This window comes from Pelobates fuscus, chromosome 2, assembly GCF_036172605.1.
Source record: "Pelobates fuscus isolate aPelFus1 chromosome 2, aPelFus1.pri, whole genome shotgun sequence".
Lineage (NCBI taxonomy): Eukaryota > Metazoa > Chordata > Amphibia > Anura > Pelobatidae > Pelobates > Pelobates fuscus.
The window spans coordinates 7,065,407-7,085,746 of record NC_086318.1 but is presented as its reverse complement, the minus strand read 5'-3'; the positions used below and the strand labels follow the sequence as shown (position 1 = coordinate 7,085,746).

Here is a 20,340-nt window from a genome sequence, read left to right as displayed (position 1 = left end):
TTTAGCTTAATGAAGCAGTTTTGGTGTATAGAACATGCCCCTGCAGCCTCACTGCTCAATCCTCTGCCATTTAGGAGTTAAATCCCTTTGTTTATGAACCCTAGTCACACCTCCCTGCATGTGACTTGCACAGCCTTCCATACACACTTCCTGTAAAGAGAGCCCTATTTAGGCTTTCTTTATTGCAAGTTCTGTTTAATTAAGATTTTCTTATCCCCTGCTCTGTTAATAGCTTGCTAGACCCTGCAAGAACCTCCTGTATGTGATTGAAGTTCAATTTAGAGATTGAGATACAATTATTTAAGGGTAATTACATCTGTTTGAAAGTGAAACCAGTTTTTTTTCCATGCAGGCTCTGTCAATCATAGCCAGGGGAGGTGTGGCTAGGGCTGCATAAACAGAAAAATTGATTTAACTCCTAAATGACAGTGAATTGAGCAGTGAAATTACAGGGGAATGATCTATACACTAAAACTGCTTCATTAAGCTAAAGTAATTTAGGTGACTATAGTGTTACTTTAATTGGGACCGTCCCTTTGTCTCCCAGGCACAGAAAAGCCCAACCGGGCATTGTCCTCAGGCTCATGAGAGCACGCCAAACTCGTCAGTGCCCCATGAGTGTCCCCACCAACCTCAGGGAAACCGGCTAAGTAAGCGTCTCCTTTCGGAATACGAATGCTCCCCCTGGACGGCGTTTGTCAATATGAAAAGGCGGCCACCCAGGGGAGCATTCATTAATTACTTCCCTTGAAGTTTCACACTTACAGTTGCAAGAAAAAGTATGTGAACCCTTTGGAATTTCTGCACAAATTGGTCATAAAATGTGATCTGATCATCATCTAATTCACAACAATAGACAATCACAGTCTGCTTAAACTAATAACACACAAAGAATGAAATGTTGCCATGTTTTTATTGAACACACCATGTAAACATTCACAGTGCAGGTGGAAAAAGTATGTGAACCCCAAGACTAATGACATCTCCAAGAGCTAATTGGAGTGAGATGTCAGCCAACTGGAGTCCAATCAATGAGATGAGATTGGAGGTGTTGATTACAGCTGCCCTGCCCTATAAAAAACACACACACACACGTTCTGAGTTTGCTTTTCACAAGAAGCATTGCCTGATGTGAATGATGCCTTGCATCAAAAAAGAGCTCTCAGAAGACCTACCATTGAGAATTGTTGACTTGCATAAAGCTGGAAAGGGTTATAAAAGTATCTCCAAAAGCCTTGCTGTTCATCAGTCCACGGTAAGACAAATTGTCTATAAAAATCACATTTTATGACCAATTTGTGCAGAAATTCCTATCATTCCAAAGGGATCACATACTTTTTTCTTGCAACTGTATGTTGTGAGTGTGAACGTTCTGATTAATTGGTGTGAACGTTCCAATGGGGCACCAGGGAGGTCCTTGTTCGAGAGTCATGAGAGTCGGGAAACAATCCTCGAATGCTCCCCCTGGTGGCATTTGCCTATATGAAAGGCAGGTGCCCAGGGAAGCTCATTAATTGTTTCCCTTGTGTTTTGGCACCTATTTAGCCAGGTGTAAATGTTCTAACCTAACATTCTAAATGAGGTATTGGGGTGGTCTCTGTTTGAAAGGTGAATGGATTCCTTTCGTGGAAGACCTAGCGAACAGGGAGAGGGCACAATAAATGAAAAATTGGTGAAAACACACAATATAAAGAAAGGCAATTCACGGATATGCAGTGGTTCCGCCACAGATACAGTCACGGGAAAAAGAAAGTATTCCCTCTGTGAACTCTGTCGTTTTTAAATATTGGGATATAATAGCAGTCATCTGCTATTTAGCAGGTCTTAAAATTAGGTAAATATAACCTCAGGTGAACACATGCCGTATTACACTGTATCATGCTTTATTTAACAAAAATAAAAGGAGAAGCCATGTGTGAAAAACTAAGAACAACCATACTGCTTTTGTAGAAACAAAGAGGCTAGGTAACAGACAGGTGCTGCTACTCAAATGCCATTGATTAATTGACCATTAGTAACTGTGAAAACCTCTATAAAAGGTGAAGATTCAGCAGTTTGCTGGTCTGGAGAATAAGTGTGCCGTAACGCAATGCCAAGGAGGAAAGATATCAGCAATGATCTTAGAATCAAAGAAATACAACAGTGGTAAGAAATGGAACGTGTCCCTACACCAAAGTTGTAACGGCTGTAGGATACAGCAGGGCTTAACACCAAAACAAAATAAGGAAAGAGAGAAGGACTAAAGGGTAGCAGATTAAGAAGATCTGCCCCCCTATTAGACCTTGTATCCTTTACTGAAAAGCTGCTCTGCAAATGTATGAACAGTGCCTAAATAGAGAGCTAGAACAATATACTCTCTTTATTAGTCCCTCATAAGGAACAACACGAAGAAAATAACAAACAAACATAGTAAAATAGGACCGTCCAGTATCTCGCACAAACTAATCCAAAATAAGTGACTGTATCTAAATAATAAGTTGCAAAAGATGTAGACAGTCTGTGTAAATGATCCGAGGGATTAAGAGGGGATATAATGGACTTGTTAGAAAAATGGGTATATGTGGCCAAAGTATGGTAATATAATAGTGTTCCCTGGATGTTGAGCCGAGAGATCAAGCCACTATTAAAATACCCTTTGTAACGGATCGCCTGGCACCGCGACTGGGTACCTCCGTTAAAGGATACTCCTAGCATTTCCTGAGGACTCCAAACACTCTGGCAGACACCACAATCACCGTATCGGAGAAGCATATAAATCCTCTCAAGCCTCTGAATGCTGTAGACAGTTGAATAGGAAACCATACGAATAGGTTTACACTCCTAGCAGTCAAACTGAAACAGCATGCAATAAATCCTCCCCCAAGAATAAGACGACACTTCACTTTGAGTGTTAAAACAGGAACTCCAGATTTATTCACACACTGTCTTATAAAGGATTCTCCCATGCAAGGGAGGGATTTACAATACACCAATCCCACAATGGTTACATCCCCCAGATTCCCTCCCCTTAGCCTGAGAGGTAATCCAATTATACATACAGTTTAAAAGTAACTTTTTAACCAACATTCATAACTCTAAAACCATATATCCAATTCACATAAAAATACATATTCACAATCAATCCATTCAAGGGAACAACATATCAAAAAAATGGCATGAATCAGACCAGGGGTTCAGAAGTTAGTAAAATATCTTTTGGGCCCTGGCTGGCACATGGCTATCTGGCCCAGACCGGTTTCAGAGTCTATCCTGGAGATAATTGAGAAGTAATTCAATTATCTCCCAGGACAGAGACAAGACTCCATTATGCACATGGTGAGCATAAAGTATTATTATACTATAAAATACACAGTCACATTTTATACATAAAACACAGACATGTCACATATCCCCATATAGCTGGGATCTGAGCGCACAAAACTACCAAATAGCGCTCAGATCCTATTCACACAGTTCAATTGCCATGGAGCGGAAGTCTTTAACTACACGAATGGGCTCCATGGCATAGCTATCTGGGTTAACACATTCACATAAAGTCGGGTCCATAGTCCAAAGGCAAGAGGCGGGCAAGCAGCCCCCTCCAAGGACACGTGGCGAGGTCGGATTCGCCACACCCTTGTGTAAAGAAAGATACCAATTCACAAGTAAATGTATCCCCCGTTGAGATAGGGGGGGGTCTAATCAAAACCTAAAGAGAAAAGGCTATAATAATGGTCTAAAGGTATAACCACTAAATAGCCATGATGCTTCTTATTACCGAGAATATGTCCCGGAGAAATAGGCAGTTAGTGTGACCAAAGACCAAGCATATCCAAATAATCACGGACTAATACTCAATGTACATATGTGTAACGGATCGCCTGGCACCCCGACTGAGTACCTCCGTTAATGGATGCTCCTAGTGCTTCCTGAGGACTCCAAGCACTCTGGCAGACACCACAATCACCGAATCCGAGAAACCTTTAAATTCTCCCAAGCATATGAATGCTGTAGACCATTGAATAGGAACCATACGAATAGGCTTGTACTCCTAGCAGTCAACTGGAACAGCATGCAATAAATCCTTCCCCCAATAATGAGACGACACATCACTTTGAGGGTAAAACAGGAACTCTGGACTGGCTCATCCAGCCTGGCTTTTATTACAATAATACACATACAGTCCACACCCAGGGGGAGGCATAAAATATCCAATCACATACATGGTTCAGCCCACACATCCCCTCCCCTCAGATAACATTAAACCCAATTATCCGGTACACCCTTTCAGCCAAGTTCTGGATGTACCCCAAAAACAGGGGGTACACCTTTAAATCCAGCATCGCTGGATAGCCCTTATTCAGGGGGACAACATATTCAAGTCATTCGGATGAACAGTTCGGGAGATATGGGGTTCCAAAGATTTGACCGACCGCATGGGTAAAGTATCCGAAAACAGTTCCATGCATTTTGGCCCTGCGGTCGGTCACAGAAAAGGGAATAGAAACAGGCGAATTACTGGTGTTATAGAGACTAAGGGGGATTCGCATGAATCCCCTAGTTCGTGAGTTTCTTTCTACCGAACGGCTGGCCGTTCGGTAGTTTCCCCACGAAATCCTGGAAGTCTGGAGGTCTCAGCGGTGTTTGCCTAGTCGAGTGTCTGATTTCAGTTCCAGACACTCGACGGCAAAACACCGCTGTTCGGTAGTTTAAGATGGCCGCCGCCACGTGTTTGTTTCCCGAATGGCGGCCACCCAGAGGACAAAGAATATATTACACTGATTGCCAATTACCTGTTTGCAACATTGTTGCAAACTGTAATGGGAGGCACACTTATTCCTGGGTGGTCTGGTTGTTCGGTAGTTTCACTCAATATACTGAATGGAGTGATCCTACCGAACAATCAGTTGAATGCTGCATACAAATCACCCAGGTTAAACTTAACACATATATAAATACACATATAATATTACAGGCAGTACACTACAATATGCTTCAGTCTTAAAGGGACAGTAGTCCCCAAAGTCCCAATGTGTCCATAGATGCTGTTAAAAGGGCCAGTAGCAGCAATATACAGTACAATATGCCCCAAATAACCCAGGGGCCATAGTCAGTAGGTAGGAGGCTAGCAAACAGGCTTCTCCAGGGCCCAGTGGCGAGGTTGGTTTCGCCACAATATGTGAATAAAGGTATCTAAATATCGGAGCCTTAAGAGAGCAAACGTTCTATAATGCTATAGGAGATTTGGGGAAAGGGTGTCCCTAAAATGAGAGTAATAAGGCAGAAGTTGAAAATAATAGCTAAATCCAATCCCCCCCCCAAGAAGCTCTCTGTGGCGGAAACAGCTCTGCCACTTGTGCCTGGAGAGGACTGCTTGCCAGCCTCTTGTCATGTGATTATGGTCCCTGGGAGGTTTGGCCCTTGAAATAACAGATTTGGGCATATTGTATTGTATTATGCTGCTGCTGGCCCTTTAAGAACCATCTGGGGACATACTGTGGAGTTACTGGGTGGCCACTTTCATGTATCAGGGGCACATGGTGAGAACAATGGATGAAGCACATGGTGAGAACAATGGATGGCGGCCATTTTAACTCACAGACATTGTTGTGACTTTTCTACACGGTGCCATCATTTTAAACTATACAACAGGGGACACATTATACAGTAATTAATTTTCATATAGCCTGCATTAAACTGTATCTTCCCAACTACTGAACGGATCTGGGTGAATTTTGGATATGTGGTTCACGCAGATCCCCCGGTTCTGAGGATATACTTTATATGGGGTTATTGAACGTTTTAGGGTCCCTGTGATATGTTTTATAAAACTGTATTCCTCTGCCTGTGATAATGAGATTACCCATTGTGTTCAGTAATCATATCACAGGCAGAGGGGAGGATTTTGTGTGGGAGTGTCTGTGTGTATTGTACGGATTGATTGGTTGTATTTCAAAACCCTGTGGGCAGTACTATGTTTGTGGATTGGGAATAAAAGAGGCTGTATGTGCCAGTACAGCCAGTTCTATTTCACCCTCAATCTGAGTCCTGTCTCTTATTGGGGGAATCTGCTACAAGGGATTGCTATGCTCTGCATATTCCCTTGCTATAATCACTGAGCTCTTGTAAGAGCTTGCTCCTGCTTCACTCTCTTGGAGGAGAGGTTGACCCACCGGAACCTGGAGACTTGTCGTAGGTCCAGGGTGGGTAGGAGACGGCGAGACCCCAACCAAGCTGCGGTGGTTCGTGGGGTCTACAGTGGTTGTGGTATGTAGCGGAGCGCTTGGAGCATCCTTCAATGGAGGCACCCTGTCGGGGAGCCAGGTGATCCTTTAAACTCTCTAATAAGGAGAGAGATGAACTAGAGAACGTTCTATAGTCCTAAAATAAAATCATCCGCATTAGTAAGAAAGATGCCCAACGCGGGGAGGGAGAGAGGGAGAGACACCGCTGGGGGTCAGTGTCCTGTTTCCACTACTACTGTAATATCTCTCTCTATAGATATATATATATATATATATATATATATATATATATAGATATTACAGGGAGGATATTACAGTAGTAGTGGATACAGTGCACTGACCCCCGGCGGTGTATGACTGTGTGTATATATAGGGAGTGACTGTGTGCAGGGTATGGGGAGATATTACAGAGAGGATATTACAGTAGTAGTGGATACAGGACACTGACCCCCGGCGGTGTATGACTGTGTGTGTATATAGGGAGTGACTGTGTGCAGGGTATGGGGAGATATTACAGGGAGGATATTACAGTAGTAGTGGATACAGGACACTGACCCCCGGCAGTGTATGACTGTGTGTGTATATATAGGGAGTGACTGTGTGCAGGGTATGGGGAGATATTACAGAGAGGATATTACAGTAGTAGTGGATACAGGGCACTGACCCCCGGCGGTGTATGACTGTGGGTATATATAGGGAGTGACTGTGTGCAGGGTATGGGGAGATATTACAGGGAGGATATTACAGTAGTAGTGGATACAGGACACTGACCCCCGGCGGTGTATGACTGTGGGTATATATAGGGAGTGACTGTGTGCAGGGTATGGGGAGATATTACAGGGAGGATATTACAGTAGTAGTGGATACAGGGCACTGACCCCCGGCGGTGTATGACTGTGTTTATATAGGGAGTGACTGTGTGCAGGGTATGGGGAGATATTACAGGGAGGATATTACAGTAGTAGTGGATACAGGACACTGACCCCCGGCGGTGTATGACTGTGGGTATATATAGGGAGTGACTGTGTGCAGGGTATGGGGAGATATTACAGGGAGGATATTACAGTAGTAGTGGATACAGGACACTGACCCCCGGCGGTGTATGACTGTGTGTGTATATAGGGAGTGACTGTGTGCAGGGTATGGGGAGATATTACAGGGAGGATATTACAGTAGTAGTGGATACAGGACACTGACCCCCGGCGGTGTATGACTGTGTGTGTATATAGGGAGTGACTGTGTGCAGGGTATGGGGAGATATTACAGGGAGGATATTACAGTAGTAGTGGATACAGTGCACTGACCCCCGGCGGTGTATGACTGTGTGTATATATAGGGAGTGACTGTGTGCAGGGTATGGGGAGATATTACAGGGAGGATATTACAGTAGTAGTGGATACAGGGCACTGACCCCCGGCGGTGTATGACTGTGTGTGTATATAGGGAGTGACTGTGTGCAGGGTATGGGGAGATATTACAGGGAGGATATTACAATAGTAGTGGATACAGGGCACTGACCCCCGGCGGTGTATGACTGTGTGTGTATATAGGGAGTGACTGTGTGCAGGGTATGGGGAGATATTACAGGAAGGATATTACAGTAGTAGTGGATACAGGGCACTGACCCCCGGCGGTGTATGACTGTGTGTGTATATATAGGGAGTGACTGTGTGCAGGGTATGGGGAGATATTACAGGGAGGATATTACAGTAGTAGTGGATACAGGGCACTGACCCCCGGCGGTGTATGACTGTGTGTGTATATAGGGAGTGACTGTGTGCAGGGTATGGGGAGATATTACAGGGAGGATATTACAGTAGTAGTGGATACAGGACACTGACCCCCGGCGGTGATGTTACTCTCTCCCAGGGCTTTCCTCTCGTTCTTTTTCCCTTTTTTCACCACTTTCCATTTCCCGTCCGCAGCACCGGTACCGGACGCCATGTCTGCAGATGGAGCAGCACCTCTATTCTGCGTCACTTCCGGGATCCCGGCCCTGTCGCAGCGGTGACGCACGGTTTGCGCATGCGCTCTGCTCGGGAGGCTCCAGTCAGCCACGTCTGTCTTCCATCTGTGACGTCACTACACACGTGGCTGTCATTGAGGCGGCAGGTTCATGACGGGACTTGTAGTCTTAGATTAGTATACAGAGCCCCACAGCAATAATACTCCCAGTAATGTGTCTGAGTGTATAACAGAGCTCCCCAGCAATAATACTCCCAGTAATGTGTCTGAGTGTATAACAGAGCTCCACAGCAATAATACTCCCAGTAATGTGTCTGAGTGTATAACAGAGCTCTGCAGCAATAATACTCCCAGTAATGTGTCTGAGTGTATAACAGAGCTCCACAGCAATAATACTCCCAGTAATGTGTCTGAGTGTATAACAGAGCTCTGCAGCAATAATACTCCCAGTAATGTGTCTGAGTGTATAACAGAGCTCCCCAGCAATAATACTCCCAGTAATGTGTCTGAGTGTATAACAGAGTTCCACAGCAATAATACTCCCAGTAATGTGTCTGAGTGTATAACAGAGCTCCACAGCAATAATACTCCCAGTAATGTGTCTGAGTGTATAACAGAGCTCTGCAGCAATAATACTCCCAGTAATGTGTCTGAGTGTATAACAGAGCTCCCCAGCAATAATACTCCCAGTAATGTGTCTGAGTGTATAACAGAGTTCCACAGCAATAATACTCCCAGTAATGTGTCTGAGTGTATAACAGAGCTCCACAGCAATAATACTCCCAGTAATGTGTCTGAGTGTATAACAGAGCTCCACAGCAATAATACTCCCAGTAATGTGTCTGAGTGTATAACAGAGCTCCACAGCAATAATACTCCCAGTAATGTGTCTGAGTGTATAACAGAGCTCCACAGTAATAATACTCCCAGTAATGTGTCTGAGTGTATAACAGAGTTCCACAGCAATAACACTCCCAGCAATGTGTCTGAGTGTATAACAGAGCTCCACAGCAATAATACTCCCAGTAATGTGTCTGAGTGTATAACAGAGCCCCACAGCAATAATACTCCCAGTAATGTGTCTGAGTGTATAACAGAGCTCCCCAGCAATAATACTCCCAGTAATGTGTCTGAGTGTATAACAGAGCTCCACAGCAATAATACTCCCAGTAATGTGTCTGAGTGTATAACAGAGCTCCACAGCAATAATACTCCCAGTAATGTGTCTGAGTGTATAACAGAGCCCCACAGCAATAATACTCCCAGTAATGTGTCTGAGTGTATAACAGAGCTCCACAGCAATAATACTCCCAGTAATGTGTCTGAGTGTATGACAGAGCTCCAAAGCAATAATACTCCCAGTAATGTGTCTGAGTGTATAACAGAGCTCCACAGCAATAATACTCCCAGTAATGTGTCTGAGTGTATAACAGAGCTCCACAGCAATAATACTCCCAGTAATGTGTCTGAGTGTATAACAGAGCTCCACAGCAATAATGCTCCCAGTAATGTGTCTGAGTGTATAACAGAGCTCCAAAGCAATAATACTCCCAGTAATGTGTCTGAGTGTATAACAGAGCTCCACAGCAATAATACTCCCAGTAATGTGTCTGAGTGTATAACAGAGCTCCACAGCAATAATACTCCCAGTAATGTGTCTGAGTGTATCACAGAGCCCCACAGCAATAATACTCCCAGTAATGTGTCTGAGTGTATAACAGAGCTCCACAGCAATAATACTCCCAGTAATGTGTCTGAGTGTATAACAGAGCTCCACAGCAATAATACTCCCAGTAATGTGACTGAGTGTATAACAGAGCTCCACAGCAATAATACTCCCAGTAATGTGTCTGAGTGTATAACAGAGCCCCACAGCAATAATACTCCCAGTAATGTGCCTGAGTGTATAACAGAGCTCCACAGCAATAATACTCCCAGTAATGTGTCTGAGTGTATAACAGAGCCCCACAGCAATAATACTCCCAGTAATGTGCCTGAGTGTATAACAGAACTCCACAGTAATAATACTCCCAGTAATGTGTCTGAGTGTATAACAGAGCCCCACAGCAATAATACTCCCAGTAATGTGTCTGAGTGTATAACAGAGCTCCACAGCAATAATACTCCCAGTAATGTGTCTGAGTGTATAACAGAGCTCCACAGCAATAATACTCCCAGTAATGTGTCTGAGTGTATAACAGAGCTCCACAGCAATAATGCTCCCAGTAATGTGTCTGAGTGTATAACAGAGCTCCAAAGCAATAATACTCCCAGTAATGTGACTGAGTGTATAACAGAGCTCCACAGTAATAATACTCCCAGTAATGTGTCTGAGTGTATAACAGAGCCCCACAGCAATAATACTCCCAGTAATGTGTCTGAGTGTATAACAGAGCTCCACAGCAATAATACTCCCAGTAATGTGTCTGAGTGTATAACAGAGCTCCACAGCAATAATACTCCCAGTAATGTGTCTGAGTGTATAACAGAGCCCCACAGCAATAATCCTCCCAGTAATGTGTCTGAGTGTATAACAGAGCCCCACAGCAATAATACTCCCAGTAATGTGTCTGAGTGTATAACAGAGCTCCACAGCAATAATACTCCCAGTAATGTGTCTGAATGTATAACAGAGCTCCACAGCAATAATACTCCCAGTAATGTGTATGAGTGTATAACAGAGCTCCACAGCAATAATACTCCCAGTAATGTGTCTGAGTGTATAACAGAGCTCCACAGCAATAATACTCCCAGTAATGTGTCTGAGTGTATAACAGAGCTCCACAGCAATAATACTCCCAGTAATATGTCTGAGTGTATAACAGAGCTCCACAGCAATAATACTCCCAGTAATGTGTCTGAGTGTATAACAGAGCTCCACAGTAATAATACTCCCAGTAATGTGCCTGAGTGTATAACAGAGCCCCACAGCAATAATACTCCCAGTAATGTGTCTGAGTGTATAACAGAGCTCCACAGCAATAATACTCCCAGTAATGTGTCTGAGTGTATAACAGAGCTCCACAGCAATAATACTCCCAGTAATGTGTCTGAGTGTATAACAGAGCTCCACAGTAATAATACTCCCAGTAATGTGACTGAGTGTATAACAGAGCTCCGCAGCAATAATACTCCCAGTAATGTGTCTGAGTGTATAACAGAGCTCCACAGCAATAATACTCCCAGTAATGTGTCTGAGTGTATAACAGAGCTCCACAGCAATAATACTCCCAGTAATGTGTCTGAGTGTATAACAGAGCTCCACAGCAATAATACTCCCAGTAATGTGTCTGAGTGTATAACAGAGCTCCACAGCAATACTACTCCCAGTAATGTGTCTGAGTGTATAACAGAGCCCCACAGCAATAATACTCCCGGTAATGGGTCTGAGTGTATAACAGAGCTCCACAGCAATAATACTCCCAGTAATGTGTCTGAGTGTATAACAGAGCCCCACAGCAATAATACTCCCAGTAATGTGTCTGAGTGTATAACAGAGCTCCACAGCAATAATACTCCCAGTAATGTGTCTGAGTGTATAACAGAGCTCCACAGCAATAATACTCCCAGTAATGTGTCTGAGTGTATAACAGAGCTCCACAGCAATAATACTCCCAGTAATGTGTCTGAGTGTATAACAGAGCCCCACAGCAATAATACTCCCAGTAATGTGTCTGAGTGTATAACAGAGCCCCACAGCAATAATACTCCCAGTAATGTGTCTGAGTGTATAACAGAGCTCCACAGCAATAATACTCCCAGTAATGTGTCTGAGTGTATAACAGAGCTCCACAGCAATAATACTCCCAGTAATGTGTCTGAGTGTATAACAGAGCTCCACAGTAATAATACTCCCAGTAATGTGACTGAGTGTATAACAGAGCTCCGCAGCAATAATACTCCCAGTAATGTGTCTGAGTGTATAACAGAGCTCCACAGCAATAATACTCCCAGTAATGTGTCTGAGTGTATAACAGAGCTCCACAGCAATAATACTCCCAGTAATGTGTCTGAGTGTATAACAGAGCTCCACAGCAATACTACTCCCAGTAATGTGTCTGAGTGTATAACAGAGCCCCACAGCAATAATACTCCCGGTAATGGGTCTGAGTGTATAACAGAGCTCCACAGCAATAATACTCCCAGTAATGTGTCTGAGTGTATAACAGAGCTCCACAGCAATAATACTCCCAGTAATGTGTCTGAGTGTATAACAGAGCCCCACAGCAATAATCCTCCCAGTAATGTGTCTGAGTGTATAACAGAGCCCCACAGCAATAATACTCCCAGTAATGTGTCTGAGTGTATAACAGAGCTCCACAGCAATAATACTCCCAGTAATGTGTCTGAATGTATAACAGAGCTCCACAGCAATAATACTCCCAGTAATGTGTATGAGTGTATAACAGAGCTCCACAGCAATAATACTCCCAGTAATGTGTCTGAGTGTATAACAGAGCTCCACAGCAATAATACTCCCAGTAATGTGTCTGAGTGTATAACAGAGCTCCACAGCAATAATACTCCCAGTAATATGTCTGAGTGTATAACAGAGCTCCACAGCAATAATACTCCCAGTAATGTGTCTGAGTGTATAACAGAGCTCCACAGTAATAATACTCCCAGTAATGTGCCTGAGTGTATAACAGAGCCCCACAGCAATAATACTCCCAGTAATGTGTCTGAGTGTATAACAGAGCTCCACAGCAATAATACTCCCAGTAATGTGTCTGAGTGTATAACAGAGCTCCACAGCAATAATACTCCCAGTAATGTGTCTGAGTGTATAACAGAGCTCCACAGTAATAATACTCCCAGTAATGTGACTGAGTGTATAACAGAGCTCCGCAGCAATAATACTCCCAGTAATGTGTCTGAGTGTATAACAGAGCTCCACAGCAATAATACTCCCAGTAATGTGTCTGAGTGTATAACAGAGCTCCACAGCAATAATACTCCCAGTAATGTGTCTGAGTGTATAACAGAGCTCCACAGCAATAATACTCCCAGTAATGTGTCTGAGTGTATAACAGAGCTCCACAGCAATACTACTCCCAGTAATGTGTCTGAGTGTATAACAGAGCCCCACAGCAATAATACTCCCGGTAATGGGTCTGAGTGTATAACAGAGCCCCACAGCAATAATACTCCCAGTAATGTGTCTGAGTGTATAACAGAGCTCCACAGCAATAATACTCCCAGTAATGTGTCTGAGTGTATAACAGAGCTCCACAGCAATAATACTCCCAGTAATGTGTCTGAGTGTATAACAGAGCTCCACAGTAATAATACTCCCAGTAATGTGCCTGAGTGTATAACAGAGCCCCACAGCAATAATACTCCCAGTAATGTGTCTGAGTGTATAACAGAGCTCCACAGCAATAATACTCCCAGTAATGTGTCTGAGTGTATAACAGAGCTCCACAGCAATAATACTCCCAGTAATGTGTCTGAGTGTATAACAGAGCTCCACAGTAATAATACTCCCAGTAATGTGACTGAGTGTATAACAGAGCTCCGCAGCAATAATACTCCCAGTAATGTGTCTGAGTGTATAACAGAGCTCCACAGCAATAATACTCCCAGTAATGTGTCTGAGTGTATAACAGAGCTCCACAGCAATAATACTCCCAGTAATGTGTCTGAGTGTATAACAGAGCTCCACAGCAATACTACTCCCAGTAATGTGTCTGAGTGTATAACAGAGCCCCACAGCAATAATACTCCCGGTAATGGGTCTGAGTGTATAACAGAGCTCCACAGCAATAATACTCCCAGTAATGTGTCTGAGTGTATAACAGAGCTCCACAGCAATAATACTCCCAGTAATGTGTCTGAGTGTATAACAGAGCTCCGCAGCAATAATACTCCCAGTAATGTGTCTGAATGTATAACAGAGCTCCAAAGTAATAATACTCCCAGTAATGGGTCTGAGTGTATAACAGAGCTCCACAGCAATAATACTCCCAGTAATGTGTCTGAGTGTATAACAGAGCTCCGCAGCAATAATACTCCCAGTAATGTGTCTGAATGTATAACAGAGCTCCAAAGTAATAATACTCCCAGTAATGTGTCTGAATGTATAACAGAGCTCCAAAGTAATAATACTCCCAGTAATGTGTCTGAATGTATAACAGAGCTCCAAAGTAATAATACTCCCAGTAATGTGTCTGAGTGTATAACAGAGCTCCACAGCAATAATACTCCCAGTAATGTGTCTGAGTGTATAACAGAGCTCCACAGCAATACTACTCCCAGTAATGTGTCTGAGTGTATAACAGAGCCCCACAGCAATAATACTCCCGGTAATGGGTCTGAGTGTATAACAGAGCTCCACAGCAATAATACTCCCAGTAATGTGTCTGAGTGTATAACAGAGCTCCACAGCAATAATACTCCCAGTAATGTGTCTGAGTGTATAACAGAGCTCCGCAGCAATAATACTCCCAGTAATGTGTCTGAATGTATAACAGAGCTCCAAAGTAATAATACTCCCAGTAATGGGTCTGAGTGTATAACAGAGCTCCACAGCAATAATACTCCCAGTAATGTGTCTGAGTGTATAACAGAGCTCCGCAGCAATAATACTCCCAGTAATGTGTCTGAATGTATAACAGAGCTCCAAAGTAATAATACTCCCAGTAATGTGTCTGAGTGTATAACAGAGCTCCACAGCAATAATACTCCCAGTAATGTGTCTGAGTGTATAACAGAGCTCCACAGTAATAATACTCCCAGTAATGTGTCTGAGTGTATAACAGAGCTCCACAGTAATAATACTCCCAGTAATGTGTCTGAGTGTATAACAGAGCTCCACAGCAATCATACTCCCAGTAATGTGTCTGAGTGTATAACAGAGCTCCACAGCAATAATACTCCCAGTAATGTGACTGAGGGTATAACAGAGCTCCACAGTAATAATACTCCCAGTAATGTGACTGAGGGTATAACAGAGCTCCACAGCAATAATACTCCCAGTAATGTGTCTGAGTGTATAACAGAGCTCCACAGCAATAATACTCCCAGTAATGTGTCTGAGTGTATAACAGAGCTCCACAGCAATAATACTCCCAGTAATGTGTCTGAGTGTATAACAGAGCTCCACAGCAATAATACTCCCAGTAATGTGTCTGAGTGTATAACAGAGCTGTCGCAGCGGTGACGTCCCAGTTGCTGATTGGCTGCACTTTACACTTGCACGGATTGCGCATGCGCTCTGCTCGGGAGGCCCCAGTCAGCCACGTCTGTCTTCCATCTGTGACGTCACTACACACGTGGCTGTCATTGAGGCGGCAGGTGCATGACGGGACTTGTAGTCTTAGATTAGTATACAGAGCCCCACAGCAATAATACTCCCAGTAATGTGTCTGAGTGTATAACAGAGCCCCACAGCAATAATACTCCCAGTAATGTGTCTGAGTGTATAACAGAGCTCCACAGCAATAATACTCCCAGTAATGTGTCTGTGTATAACAGAGCTCCACAGCAATAATACTCCCAGTAATGTGTCTGAGTGTATAACAGAGCTCCACAGCAATAATACTCCCAGTAATGTGTCTGAATGTATAACAGAGCTCCACAGCAATAATACTCCCAGTAATGTGTCTGAGTGTATAACAGAGCTCCACAGCAATACTACTCCCAGTAATGTGTCTGAGTGTATAACAGAGCCCCACAGCAATAATACTCCCGGTAATGGGTCTGAGTGTATAACAGAGCTCCACAGCAATAATACTCCCAGTAATGTGTCTGAATGTATAACAGAGCTCCAAAGTAATAATACTCCCAGTAATGTGTCTGAGTGTATAACAGAGCTCCACAGCAATAATACTCCCAGTAATGTGTCTGAGTGTATAACAGAGCTCCACAGCAATAATACTCCCAGTAATGTGTCTGAGTGTATAACAGAGCTCCGCAGCAATAATACTCCCAGTAATGTGTCTGAATGTATAACAGAGCTCCAAAGTAATAATACTCCCAGTAATGTGTCTGAGTGTATAACAGAGCTCCACAGTAATAATACTCCCAGTAATGTGTCTGAGTGTATAACAGAGCTCCACAGTAATAATACTCCCAGTAATGTGTCTGAGTGTATAACAGAGCTCCACAGTAATAATACTCCCAGTAATGTGTCTGAGTGTATAACAGAGCTCCACAGTAATAATACTCCCAGTAATGTGTCTGAGTGTATAACAGAGCTCCACAGCAATAATACTCCCAGTAATGTGTCTGAGTGTATAACAGAGCTCACAGCAATAATACTCCCAGTAATGTGACTGAGTGTATAACAGAGCTCCACAGCAATAATACTCCCAGTAATGTGTCTGAGTGTATAACCGAGCTCCACAGCAATAATACTCCCAGTAATGTGTCTGAGTGTATAACAGAGCTCCACAGCAATAATACTCCCAGTAATGTGTCTGAGTGTATAACAGAGCTCACAGCAATAATACTCCCAGTAATGTGTCTGAGTGTATAACAGAGCTCCACAGCAATAATACTCCCAGTAATGTGTCTGAGTGTATAACAGAGCTCCACAGCAATAATACTCCCAGTAATGTGTCTGAGTGTATAACAGAGCTCCACAGCAATAATGCTCCCAGTAATGTGTCTGAGTGTATAACAGAGCTCCAAAGCAATAATACTCCCAGTAATGTGACTGAGTGTATAACAGAGCTCCACAGTAATAATACTCCCAGTAATGTGTCTGAGTGTATAACAGAGCCCCACAGCAATAATACTCCCAGTAATGTGTCTGAGTGTATAACAGAGCTCCACAGCAATAATACTCCCAGTAATGTGTCTGAGTGTATAACAGAGCTCCACAGCAATAATACTCCCAGTAATGTGTCTGAGTGTATAACAGAGCCCCACAGCAATAATCCTCCCAGTAATGTGTCTGAGTGTATAACAGAGCCCCACAGCAATAATACTCCCAGTAATGTGTCTGAGTGTATAACAGAGCTCCACAGCAATAATACTCCCAGTAATGTGTCTGAGTGTATAACAGAGCTCCACAGCAATAATACTCCCAGTAATGTGTCTGAGTGTATAACAGAGCTCCACAGCAATAATACTCCCAGTAATGTGTCTGAGTGTATAACAGAGCCCCACAGCAATAATACTCCCAGTAATGTGTCTGAGTGTATAACAGAGCTCCACAGCAATAATACTCCCAGTAATGTGTCTGAGTGTATGACAGAGCTCCAAAGCAATAATACTCCCAGTAATGTGTCTGAGTGTATAACAGAGCTCCACAGCAATAATACTCCCAGTAATGTGTCTGAGTGTATAACAGAGCTCCACAGCAATAATACTCCCAGTAATGTGTCTGAGTGTATAACAGAGCTCCACAGCAATAATGCTCCCAGTAATGTGTCTGAGTGTATAACAGAGCTCCAAAGCAATAATACTCCCAGTAATGTGTCTGAGTGTATAACAGAGCTCCACAGCAATAATACTCCCAGTAATGTGTCTGAGTGTATAACAGAGCTCCACAGCAATAATACTCCCAGTAATGTGTCTGAGTGTATCACAGAGCCCCACAGCAATAATACTCCCAGTAATGTGTCTGAGTGTATAACAGAGCTCCACAGCAATAATACTCCCAGTAATGTGTCTGAGTGTATAACAGAGCTCCACAGCAATAATACTCCCAGTAATGTGACTGAGTGTATAACAGAGCTCCACAGCAATAATACTCCCAGTAATGTGTCTGAGTGTATAACAGAGCCCCACAGCAATAATACTCCCAGTAATGTGCCTGAGTGTATAACAGAGCTCCACAGCAATAATACTCCCAGTAATGTGTCTGAGTGTATAACAGAGCCCCACAGCAATAATACTCCCAGTAATGTGCCTGAGTGTATAACAGAACTCCACAGTAATAATACTCCCAGTAATGTGTCTGAGTGTATAACAGAGCCCCACAGCAATAATACTCCCAGTAATGTGTCTGAGTGTATAACAGAGCTCCACAGCAATAATACTCCCAGTAATGTGTCTGAGTGTATAACAGAGCTCCACAGCAATAATACTCCCAGTAATGTGTCTGAGTGTATAACAGAGCTCCACAGCAATAATGCTCCCAGTAATGTGTCTGAGTGTATAACAGAGCTCCAAAGCAATAATACTCCCAGTAATGTGACTGAGTGTATAACAGAGCTCCACAGTAATAATACTCCCAGTAATGTGTCTGAGTGTATAACAGAGCCCCACAGCAATAATACTCCCAGTAATGTGTCTGAGTGTATAACAGAGCTCCACAGCAATAATACTCCCAGTAATGTGTCTGAGTGTATAACAGAGCTCCACAGCAATAATACTCCCAGTAATGTGTCTGAGTGTATAACAGAGCCCCACAGCAATAATCCTCCCAGTAATGTGTCTGAGTGTATAACAGAGCCCCACAGCAATAATACTCCCAGTAATGTGTCTGAGTGTATAACAGAGCTCCACAGCAATAATACTCCCAGTAATGTGTCTGAATGTATAACAGAGCTCCACAGCAATAATACTCCCAGTAATGTGTATGAGTGTATAACAGAGCTCCACAGCAATAATACTCCCAGTAATGTGTCTGAGTGTATAACAGAGCTCCACAGCAATAATACTCCCAGTAATGTGTCTGAGTGTATAACAGAGCTCCACAGCAATAATACTCCCAGTAATATGTCTGAGTGTATAACAGAGCTCCACAGCAATAATACTCCCAGTAATGTGTCTGAGTGTATAACAGAGCTCCACAGTAATAATACTCCCAGTAATGTGCCTGAGTGTATAACAGAGCCCCACAGCAATAATACTCCCAGTAATGTGTCTGAGTGTATAACAGAGCTCCACAGCAATAATACTCCCAGTAATGTGTCTGAGTGTATAACAGAGCTCCACAGCAATAATACTCCCAGTAATGTGTCTGAGTGTATAACAGAGCTCCACAGTAATAATACTCCCAGTAATGTGACTGAGTGTATAACAGAGCTCCGCAGCAATAATACTCCCAGTAATGTGTCTGAGTGTATAACAGAGCTCCACAGCAATAATACTCCCAGTAATGTGTCTGAGTGTATAACAGAGCTCCACAGCAATAATACTCCCAGTAATGTGTCTGAGTGTATAACAGAGCTCCACAGCAATAATACTCCCAGTAATGTGTCTGAGTGTATAACAGAGCTCCACAGCAATACTACTCCCAGTAATGTGTCTGAGTGTATAACAGAGCCCCACAGCAATAATACTCCCGGTAATGGGTCTGAGTGTATAACAGAGCTCCACAGCAATAATACTCCCAGTAATGTGTCTGAGTGTATAACAGAGCCCCACAGCAATAATACTCCCAGTAATGTGTCTGAGTGTATAACAGAGCTCCACAGCAATAATACTCCCAGTAATGTGTCTGAGTGTATAACAGAGCTCCACAGCAATAATACTCCCAGTAATGTGTCTGAGTGTATAACAGAGCTCCACAGCAATAATACTCCCAGTAATGTGTCTGAGTGTATAACAGAGCCCCACAGCAATAATACTCCCAGTAATGTGTCTGAGTGTATAACAGAGCCCCACAGCAATAATACTCCCAGTAATGTGTCTGAGTGTATAACAGAGCTCCACAGCAATAATACTCCCAGTAATGTGTCTGAGTGTATAACAGAGCTCCACAGCAATAATACTCCCAGTAATGTGTCTGAGTGTATAACAGAGCTCCACAGTAATAATACTCCCAGTAATGTGACTGAGTGTATAACAGAGCTCCGCAGCAATAATACTCCCAGTAATGTGTCTGAGTGTATAACAGAGCTCCACAGCAATAATACTCCCAGTAATGTGTCTGAGTGTATAACAGAGCTCCACAGCAATAATACTCCCAGTAATGTGTCTGAGTGTATAACAGAGCTCCACAGCAATACTACTCCCAGTAATGTGTCTGAGTGTATAACAGAGCCCCACAGCAATAATACTCCCGGTAATGGGTCTGAGTGTATAACAGAGCTCCACAGCAATAATACTCCCAGTAATGTGTCTGAGTGTATAACAGAGCTCCACAGCAATAATACTCCCAGTAATGTGTCTGAGTGTATAACAGAGCCCCACAGCAATAATCCTCCCAGTAATGTGTCTGAGTGTATAACAGAGCCCCACAGCAATAATACTC

General features: G+C 43.2%; 1 protein-coding gene across 1 annotated transcript in view; it reads right to left on the bottom strand.

Annotated features, from left to right (window-relative positions):
• The window catches only part of LOC134585796 (transmembrane protein 214-A-like), a 49,333-nt gene extending 41,121 nt beyond the window's left edge, over nt 1-8,212 (bottom strand). The window contains exon 1 of the mRNA XM_063441266.1: nt 8,066-8,212. Within this exon, the coding sequence (XP_063297336.1) occupies nt 8,066-8,168 (103 nt within the window). The 5' untranslated portion in view covers nt 8,169-8,212. The remainder of the gene's footprint in view (nt 1-8,065) is intronic.
• Nucleotides 8,213-20,340: the final 12,128 nt, after the last annotated feature.